Raw genomic sequence first — 10,926 nt, 5'->3', positions numbered from 1 at the left:
AGGCTCTAGAATTACTAGAATCACATAGCCCTTACCTCCTTGCAATCTGTCTTCCCTCAGTGTGCTGCTGAGCAGTGGAGGCCGTGAATCTATTTATTCTCAGATTGTTGTATGCATCCTTTACACTGCCACATGGACCAAGTGAAGGGGGACTCTAGCTAGAGTTAGCATTTACCAGTTGCATTGACCAGTATCTCAAACCAAATTTTGATGTGCTTCAAACCCTTGGGCCCCTAAATTCCCTGATTATTCTATCTTGTTGTCCATCTCATCATTCAGACTTCACAGCCTTGGCTCCAGTCAACAGGTATTTGTTTTTTCCTGTCTCTACTCTTATTTGGGCTTCTGCAAAACAGTATGCCTGGGCATGAGACCTTTTCAGGAACCAGCAGAGCAGATTGCCCATAGCTCTCAAATGAGAAATTAGCATTAACCAGTCCCTCTTTTTATTTATTTATTTATTTATTTATTTATTGAGATGGAGTCTCACTCAGCTGCCCAGGCTGGAGTGCAATGGCACGATCTCAGCTCACTGCAACCTCCACCTCCCAGGTTCAAGCCATTCTCCTGCCTCAGCCTCCCAAGTAGCTGAGATTACAGGCACCCACCACTGCACCCAGCTAGTTTGTGTATTTTTAGTAGAGATGAGGTTTTGCCATGTTGGGCAGGCTGGTTTCAAACCCCTGACCTCAGGTGGTAATCTGCCCACCTCGGCCCCTCCAAAGTGCTGGGATTACAAGCATGAGCCACCACGCCTGGCCCCAGTCCCTCTTTTTAAAAGCTTTCTCTACCTTTGGACTTTATGGCTATGTACTATCTTGGTTTTCCCCCACGTCTCTAACTACTTTTCTACATCCTTTTTTTGGGTAATTTACTTTTATCTTTTAACGATAAGCACCACTCATTTTTGTTTCTTGGATTTTGGCTCTCTCTCTACTCTCTTTGCCTGGGAAATCTTGTCTACTGCTGCTTCAGTCAACAGACCATCATGTTTAAGGGCCTGCCCCACTTTCCCTTCTGAATATCCCAATAACAAATTAAGCCTACTTCTGATTTTCCTATTTCTGCTCATTTATACTGCCTGTCCATGCCACAGTTAGGACTCACTCGTGGTGGGCCCTGACAACCTTGCCCTTGTTCAGAGTCTGTATTTTTATTTGATCTGGCTTGAAGTTTACTTTTTTTTACCCCTTGGTCATCTCCTATAAGGGGAATACTTTTCTACTGATTTCCTCACAGTTAAGATTTAAAGAAAAATAGGTATGAAGGGAGACATATAATTAGAAAGCCTGGTTTATACAGTAGTTTTTGTTTTCCATTGGAGTCACATGCTGGGAAAATCCCTTTTTATCTGAGTCCCACTTCCCAGGTTCCAATTTTTTCTCTAATAGCCCAACTCTTCCTCTCACGGCTGACATCAAGAAAATCCACTCTCTTCTGGACAGACTGCAGCTCTTACCTACAGAGCTAGTCATTATTCTATAGCCTCAAGAGGGCAAATAACCTGAGGTACCACATAATAAAAACCCTATAAGCACCCACAAAGGATAAAAGGAAGGATGGCTAGAATTGAAACTCATATAGTGGAAGGTCTTAATTGATGAAACTAGAGCCAACATGTAGGAAAAATATCCCTTCCTCTAGCAGTTTGATTGCATTAGAGCCCCAATTCTTCACCCCTCCATGATCCATGTCTTCTGCATATGACTTTGCAGTTCCTCCCACTGAAGAGGCTGTATTTCCCTAGCCTTTGACTTAGGTTCAGCTTTATGACTGCTTTGACTAAAGCAACGTTTGGTCTTGCTATCTTGCACCTCTAGCACTATTGTGGGAAGAACGTGCTTGCTTGCCCCAGGAGGAGAATGAAAGACATAGGAAGCAGAGCTAAATTGCTCCAGCCAGGCCTAGGTCAGCCAATCCCTAGCCAACTCCCAGACATGTACACAATCTCAGACAAAATTTGCAAAGCCACCCAGATGAGTTCAGCCTAGCCCAGCAGGTCCTCCACTGAACTGCAGATCTGTAAAATAAATTATTGTCATTTTGAGCCATTAAGTTTTGGGATGTTTCATTATGCAGCATTTTTGTAGTCATCAGTAACTAATAGTTAACTCATAGCCCAGTATGCAATTAAGCATCCCATTGCTATTCTCTGAAGGGTAAGAGGCGAATTCTGGAAACCAAAAGATTGATAACCATAGCTGCAAATGCAGGCTCTTTTAAGAGAGCATTTATTACATCATATGAATGCATCCCTCCCACAGAAGTAAAAATGTTCAATGAGACTTGTTACTGTACCACTAATACTTTGCGGAAGTCAGTGGCTTCAGCTTGACTTAATTGACGCAGAGCATCTTTAACCAGGCGACTTCGTCTGACTCTAAGTATAAATCTGGGTGATGGAGGAAATTCATCATTTTTTTGCAGAATTGTTTCATGCCTAAGCATGTATGCTTTCTCTTCTGACATCTGGAAAAATAAATTTTTTAGTTGGCTTCTCCTTTTGCCTCATAGGAATCCCAGGGATTGTTTAATACTTCCAGTAAACATTTTGTGTAGTATATACTTAATCCTGCCATTGCTATAAACACTCACATTGTAATTATTTAAGAAAACGGACAACATATCTGCCTTATGGAAGATGAAGTGATTGTAGGACCAGAGAAACTATGGTTATCTAGGAATTGTGTACAGGAGATTAGTCAGCATGGATGAACACCTAAGTTATTAAAAGCTATCTCAGATTATTTATTATAGTAAACATCATCCTTAAAGGCCATACTGGTATTCAACATGCTGAGACATTCATCCACTATCAGTCTTAAGACACAGAGCATTAGCGTTGTAATCCTCAGTAATATAAAGGCAGTATAAGAGCTCAGGGATAATGTGAGCTGTAGGAAAAAGAAAGAAGACAGACTTCCTCAGAGAAGATCCACTCTTCTTTCCAGTAACTATGATCCATCCATGGGAACTCTCTAAGAATATACCACAGGTGGCCTCATTTTTTATCTAACATTACTCCTGGTCACCCTGAATAGTACTTGTTTTTAGCTTTTATGATCACCCTAAGTACTTCTCTTTAGCTTTTCTGAATTCTCAACATTCTCTCACTACTTTAATCTCTGATCTTGTTTCTGTTGAACTTCTCTAGATTAGAAATCTAGTGTTGGACTTGCTATCCTTGCTTTGACCTTCAACACTCCTCAAGGGCTTCAGTTACATCACAAAGACAATAAATGAGGATTTAGAACTCAAACCAATGTAGCCCTTATAGGGCCTGTCCTGAAATTGTGACAGCAAGACCAGTGGATAATAGCTATCCTATCCCAGGTTCCTAGGCTGGGTGTGTTTGCCCACATTCACTCTCTACAAGCACCTCAGAGAAGTATGCACATGGCCCTGGGGTTGGGAAATCCCTGCCCTGAGTATCTGCCACCATTATATACTAAGAAATTTGTCTGTTATTACTAGATTCTTCTAGTTTTTCTTTAAGATTTTTTTTTAAGCACCAGATTTGTAGGGAAAAGGAACAAGTTCCATCTCTGTTTCTTTCTGGTTGGGTCATCACCTCCTGTGGCCCTGCAGGAGTCTGCAGGTCTGGGACATCCAGCAATACTGACTACTAAGCAACATGTTCCATGGGTCTGAGTTCCATGGGTCTGTGACCAGCAATGCCCTCCACTGACTACAGCAGGGAGAGGTGTCTGTACCTTCTTTTACATAACCAACAGCTGGATGGGAAACCTGCCTCTTAGCTTAATTTCCAGCTTCTCTACTCCGGTTCTCTATATATTGGTTTTACCTTTTCACATGTACACATTTGAAATGGTGATCCAGTTTGGAGCTTGCAGTTTTGACTATATCCATTATCTCTCCTTTGGAGAGCAGGATTGTAAAGTCCGCTTTCCAGCTTCACTCATAACAACTAAAAGTAAGAGTTTTCTTGTCCTCAGACTTTCCTAGTCTTTCATAATGTGCAATCTGCCCGAGTCCATTGTCCACTCAACCCTCGACTACTCACTAGCAGAATAGACAAATGACCAAGAGAGAAACATGGCTATAGGAGAAAACACCATAAAGGGAAGGTCTTGTTTAAGGGAAACTGATGGGAAAGTTAGATTTGGAAAGGAAAGACAGTCTGTTTTCTCCCTTTACCAGGGATGTTAGGAAAATAAAAACAGACAGCTCAGAAATAAAAGAAGAGATGACCTGGTCAAATCTATTTGTAAACATGCTGGTAATAGACACTAATAATAGTAACTAGGCCGGCTGTGGTGGCTCACGCCTGTAATCCCAGCACTTTGGGAGACTGAGGTGGGCAGATCACCTGAGGTCAGGAGTTCGAGACCAGCCTGACCAACATGGTGAAACCCCATCTCTACTAAAAATACAAAAATTATCTGGGTGTGGTGGCAGGTGCCTGTAATCCCAGCTACTTGGAAGACTGAGGCAGCAGAATCACTTGAACCTGGGAGGTGAAGGTTACAGTGAGCAGAGATCGTACCATTGCAATCCAGCCTGGGCAACAGAGGTAGACTCCGTCTCAAGATGATAATAATAATAATAAGCCGGGTGCAGTGACTCACGCCTGTAATCCCAGCACTTTGGGAGACCAAGGCAGGCAGATCACTTGAGGTTGGGAGTTCGAGACCAACCTGACCAACATGGAGAAACCCCATCTCTACTAAAAATACAAAATCAGCCAGGCATGGTGGTGCATGCCTGTAATCCCACCTACTCGGGAGGCTGAGGTAGGAGAATTGCTTGAACCCGGGAGGCAGAGGTTGTGGTGAGCCAAGATTGCACCATTGTACTCCAGCCTGGGCAACAAGAGCAAAACTCTGTCTCAAAATAATAATAATAATAATAGTAACTAGAGGGACAGCCCTTACCTGTGGAATGCTACTAGCAGGATATACCTTGTCTGTCTAGGTTGCTTATTATAAATAAACCTGGAATTTATGGATTTATGGGACATGGCACATTGGAAAATATCATGTAAGCCATGTAATTAGTGGGGTATAAGAAGGGACTGAATAACTGAAATGGCTTCTCTTGTGCATGTTCTATCCCAGACTTCTTATGTTTCATCCAGATGCATCCTTTGAATTAGTAATAAAAGTCAATAATGGGTATAAGTTCTGATTCCTATGAGTCTTTAAAATATAAATATCATAGATAAATAGATATAAACTTTTCACAAGGAATGACCTAGAAAACAAGCCTCAGCAATAAGAAAAAAGTTTGGACAATTTAGCATAATAAGGGGATGATATTATATATCTTTAACTGAGAACTAAGGCTGATGGTGATAAAAGAAACCACATAATATGTAAATCTTATGTGGGACTAACACAACTACCTGAAAAGAAGCAGAAGGGTGAAAGTAAGTAGAAAACAAAATAAACTTATTGATTGATTCATAGACATTATTTAAGAATAAAAGAATATCAGTGGGAGCTTATAAATCAAGCTCCAAGAAGCTTAAGGAGGTATTTTTAATCTAAAGATTAGCACTTAAGAACACAGTATTAAAATTGGATAGAGGAAGAGAGGAAAGAGAGAAGAAAAGAACAGTTTACTGGATAGTGTCAGTGTTGTTCACGGCAGGAAAACAATAGATATTATATAAAGAAAGTGAGGACTAGAACATTAAATAACAATGAGAAATATAAATTAAAATCAAACTGAAATATCATGATTAACTCATCAAAATGAAAAAGATCACAAAGCTTGATAATACTCTGCATTGCTGAGAACAGCATGTGGAAGAGGCATTTGCAATCTCTATAGAGGGTAATTTGGTAACATTTCATAATAAAGGGATAGGAATTAATTATTCTACCTTCCTATGTGAATGGTCTTTAACCATTTTAGAGTAACCAAGTGCCCTGACTGATAAGGAAAAGCTCTTTTTTACCTAATTCCAGGAAATGACTTTGGAACGAATAAGATTAGAAGTATTGCCATACCACAAACCTTAATGAAAATAATGGATGAATTATTAAATAAAAGGTTAATGGGAAACAATGAAAGAATCAAGTGGTTGCCACTTGAACCACTCATGAATCTCACAGTGAACACGAGTAAGACAACCAGAAATAATGCATTGAATTATGGGCAGCTGAAAAGACATTGGAACTGAAATTTGCTGTAAAATACTTCAGCGAAAACAGTAACAACAACAAAAGAAAAAAAGTGATAGATAAAAGTGTGGCAAAATGTTGACAATTGCTGAATCTTGGTGATGGGATTCATTATACCACTATCTCTTTTTTATATATGTTTGAAATTTTTCACACTAAAAAAGAGGACATACATACCCACATCTTTATACATGAATCAGCTTGCAATAATTTTATTTTGGATAGCGAATTAAAGATAAATGGAAAATCACTGAAAATAACAGGACTGGGGGTTTCTGCCGGTATCTAAAAAATAAAGAGAGATAATAGTTTTGATAATTAAAAACAATTTAAAAAAACTTACTTCCTTTACCTTATCGCCTTTTTTTCGGAATCTGGTTTTTGTTGTTCTTTGTTTTTTTGAGACAGAGTCTTGCTCTGTCACCCAGGCTGGACTGCAGGGGCATACATTTGGCTCACTAAAACCTCCTTCTCTGGGCTCAAGTGATCCTCCCACCTCAGCCTCTTGAGTAGCTGGGAGTACAGATACATGCTACCACGTATTTGTATTTTTTCGATAGAGACAGCGTTTCACCATGTTGCCCAAGCTGGTCTCAAACTCCTGGGCTCAAGCAATCTGCTCACCTTGGCCTCCCAAAGTGCTGGGATTACAGGTGTGAGCCACTGCACCTGGCCTCAGAAATCTGTTTGTAAGAATCCAAATTACTTAGAAACAAAATTTCAAAAAGTGCATTTGTTTTATGATTAAAATATATTTAAGTTTTCAATGATCATCAAATTTAGCAAATTTATCATTGTAATTTTAAAAATTTCAAATCTTGATTTATCAAAGGAGTACCTTAACAGATACTACAGTAATGTGTCCTCCTTTAAAATATGAACATTTTCAGAAGTAAAAATGTTATTCTTACCATGTGGTTATCCCGAAAGAGCTGTCTTCCTCTATCTGTATAACAGTTTAATAAGTCAGAGAGTTCATTTATGTTGAAAGTATTTTCTGGTAGTCGACAGTTAGCTTTGTTTACCTTAAAGAGAATATGACCTGTGAATTTCATTTTCTATCAATAAGTGATTTAATCTATGATATATAGATATATATGTATGGCTGTCATACAGATAAGAAGAGAGCTCTCTAAACTGAAAACATTTGTCAGTAATGAAGTAGAGTTCTATAAAGTTTCCATTTTCTGAGCTATAATTTCCTTAATTTTCATGAAGAAATGTCAAAGATAAGACGCTGACAGTGTGGATTAGTAAACTAATTTTTAGGGCATTTACTGGAAACAGTTTCTAGATTTTGAGAATAAAAGCACCATAAAAATCCAAGGTACTTTTAACAAATTCAGCACTTCGTTCATTAATTAATAAATACTAACTTGGCACACATTATTTTGTCAAGCATGGGACAAATCTTTAAATTAAAATGTCCTGTCTTCAATGAATGTGGATCTATTCCCATAAAACTATATTTGCAAAAACAGGAGACTGCCCTTCAGTGTAGATTGACAACCTGTGGTCTAGTAGGTAAAACAACAAGTTACCAGGCATTTAGGATACAGTTTCTGATTGGGGAAAGACTTAAGAGGTTCAAGAAGGCTTCCTAGAGGAAGCATCAATGATCTAAATATGCCTCCATCACACAAAGTTAATACCAATGATAGAAGGTGGGAAATAAGAAATTTAACAACATAAATTAAGGAAATAAAAAACAAATATACAGGAGCAAGATCAACAAATGAAAAGACTGCTTCCTTAAAAAAGAAAAAACAATTTCCCAGTAAGACTTTTCAAAAAACAAACAAACAAACAAACAAAAACACCAGTATCAAGAATGAAAAATGGGGCGAAACTACAGATTGTGAGGAGATTAAAAAGATAAAAATAGGACATTTGAAAACTTAGATAAAGAGACAAATCCTGGGAAATACCCAGCAATACAAGAAAAAAATAGAAAATCTCAATAATCCTGTGGCTGTTAAATAAATTAAACTCATAATTTAAAAAACTTTCGACAAAGAAATTTCCAGACCCAAAAAGGTTTATAGATTAGTTCTACTTATCATTTAAGGAAAATGCTAGGATTACAGAATCTTTTACATAAAATAGAAAAAGAATATTCCCCAAATAATTTCATGAGATTAGCATTACCTGGTCCAGAAACTTCACAGGGGCATTATGAGAAAGTAAAATAACAAACCAGTCTCACTCGTAAATATAGATGCAAATATGATAAGCAAAATATCAGCAAATGGAATCTTTGAAATCTATGACACATTATGAGCAAGCTGTGTTACTTCAAGTAAGTAAGGTTAAAACAGTTGAAAACCCATCTGTGTATTTTGCCATCATATGCAGAAAAAACATTTAATAAAAGTCAATATCCATCCATGATCTAAAAACAAAGCCCTCAGCAAACTAGAAATAGAATGAAGCTTCCTTAACCTTTTAAAAATGTATCTACAAAAATCCCGCAGCAAAACATAAAACTGAATGTGAAGGTTTTCCCTTTGAGATCAGAATAAGATTATAAAACATTATACTGGATGTCCTAGTCAATGAAATAAGTAAAGAGAAATAAACAGGAACAAAACTGTTATTATTTCAAGTTATATGATTCTATACAGAGAAAATCCAAAGGAATCAAGAGATTAGTTTTAATAGGTAAATTTAACAAGATTGTTAAAAACAAGCTTAATGTATAAAAATTACTGCGTTTCTATACATCAATGACAAAGTTAAAAATTTAACTTTTAAGAGGAAAAAGTAAATGAATTTATCATCAAAATAAAAAACATTTGTGCATAAAGACACCATGGTGAAAGTGAAAAAACAACACATGGGAAAATATTAACAAATTGTATATCTGATAAGGGACTTACAACTATATGTAAATAACTCTTATGACTCAATAATAAAAAGACTAATAAACTAATTTAAAAATGGACAAAAGACCTCAATAAACATTTTTCAAAATAAGATACAGAAATGGGCAATAAGCATATGAAAAGCTCAACATCATTAGCCATCAAGGAGATACAAGTCAAAATCACAAGGAGATACCATTTCCCACTCACTAGGATGACTATAATCCAAATGACAGATAATAACAAGTGTTGGCAAGAATGTGGAAAAGTGGTCGGGTGCGGTGGCTTATGCCTGTAATCCTAGCACTTTGAAAGACTGAGGTGGGTGAATTACTTGAGGTCGGGAGTTCGGGACCAGTCTGGCCAACATGGTAAAACCCTGTCTCTACAAAAATACAAAAATTAGCAGGGCATGTAGTGTACATGTACACCTGTAATGCCAGCTACATGGGAGGCTAAGGAAGGAGAATCGCTTGAACCTGGGAGGTGGAGGTGGCAGTGAGCCAAGATCGTGCCACTGCATTCCAGCCTGGGCAACAGAGCAAGAATCTGTCTCAAAAAAAAAAAAAAAAAAAAAGAATGTGGAGAAACTAGAACTGTCATACATTGCTGGTGGTAATACAAAATGGTGCAGCTGCTTTGGAAAACAGTCTGCTGGTTCCTCACAAGATTAAACTAGAGTTGCCATATGACCCAGCAATCCCACTCTTGGGTATATACAGTAAATGAAAACATATGTCTACACAAAAATTTGTACAGACATTTAAATAGTGACATTATTCATAATAGCCAAAGAGGGGAAATAACCCAAATACCCATCAATTGAGGAAGGGATATATAAAATGTGGTATTTCATGCAATGCATTATATTATTCATCAATAAAAAAGAATGAAGTATTCATACATACTCAACATAGATGAACCTCGAAAACATTATGCTAAGTGAAAAAAGCTAGTTGCAATAGACTACATAATGTGTGATTCCATTTACATAAAATGTCCAGAATAGGCAAATCTGTAGAGACAGAAAGTAGATTAGTGATTGCCTAGGGCTGGGGTGAGAGTAAGGGGATGGGAGTTGAGGGGGAATGGGGAGTGACTGCTAATGAGATAGGGCTTCATTTTGGGTGATAATAATGTTGTAAAGTTGATTGTGGTAAAGGTTATACAACTCCATGAATATACTAAAAAGTATTACATTGCACATTTTATTTATTTATTTATTTTTATTTTTAAAAAAATAGAGACAAGGTCTCACTATGTTGCCCAGGCTGGTCTTGAACTCCGTAGCTCAAGCAATCTTTCCATCTCAGCTTCCCAAAGTGCTGGGATTACAGGCATGACATTGTATATTTTAAATGGGAGAATTATATCTCAATAAAGCTGTTTTAAAAAGATACATAATCACATAAAATATCAAGTACTCATGATATATCTAATAAAAGACCGCAAGGCTTCTACATAGAACACGATAACATATTTTTGTAAGAAACTGAAGAAGAACTAAATAGAGAGCTATGTCATGATCAGACTTAGAAGACTCAATAATGTGAAGTTGTCATTCTGTCTCCAATCACTACCAGGTCAAAGACACAATCAAATGGAATTTGTAGAATTGGAACAAAAAGGTAATTGTAAAGTTAATATTTAAGTTCCACAATAATACTGAAGGAGAAGATAAAAGTTGAAACTTACTCTATCACATATCAATATTTATTATAAAGATACAGAAACTTGTACGGTGTTGTACAGGTACAAGGATAGATTAACAGCCAAATGAATACTTGATTTTCAATACAAGGAGTACTAAAAAGCACCAGGGAAAGAGGTGTATTTTATTAAGAAGTAAATTTAACCTAGAAGGAAAACAAAAGTTAGTGTAAGAAACAGTGCCCTAGTCTGACACCCTATAT

At 37.2% G+C, this 10,926-nt stretch overlaps 1 protein-coding gene across 1 annotated transcript in view; it reads right to left on the bottom strand.

Moving 5' to 3' along the window:
• The window catches only part of HERC6 (HECT and RLD domain containing E3 ubiquitin protein ligase family member 6), a gene marked incomplete at its 5' end in the record, with an annotated part of 84,727 nt that overhangs the window by 23,247 nt on the left and 50,554 nt on the right, over nt 1-10,926 (bottom strand). Inside the window, 3 exons of the mRNA XM_011933031.1 lie at nt 2,299-2,469; nt 6,327-6,434; nt 7,061-7,174. Of these exons, the coding sequence (XP_011788421.1) occupies nt 2,299-2,469; nt 6,327-6,434; nt 7,061-7,174 (393 nt within the window). The remainder of the gene's footprint in view (nt 1-2,298; nt 2,470-6,326; nt 6,435-7,060; nt 7,175-10,926) is intronic.

The sequence above is a fragment of the Colobus angolensis genome, unplaced genomic scaffold (assembly GCF_000951035.1).
Source record: "Colobus angolensis palliatus isolate OR3802 unplaced genomic scaffold, Cang.pa_1.0 Scaffold123, whole genome shotgun sequence".
NCBI classification, from domain to species: domain Eukaryota; kingdom Metazoa; phylum Chordata; class Mammalia; order Primates; family Cercopithecidae; genus Colobus; species Colobus angolensis.
Note: the sequence above shows the minus strand (reverse complement) of the source record. Positions and strands in the feature narration are given on the sequence as shown.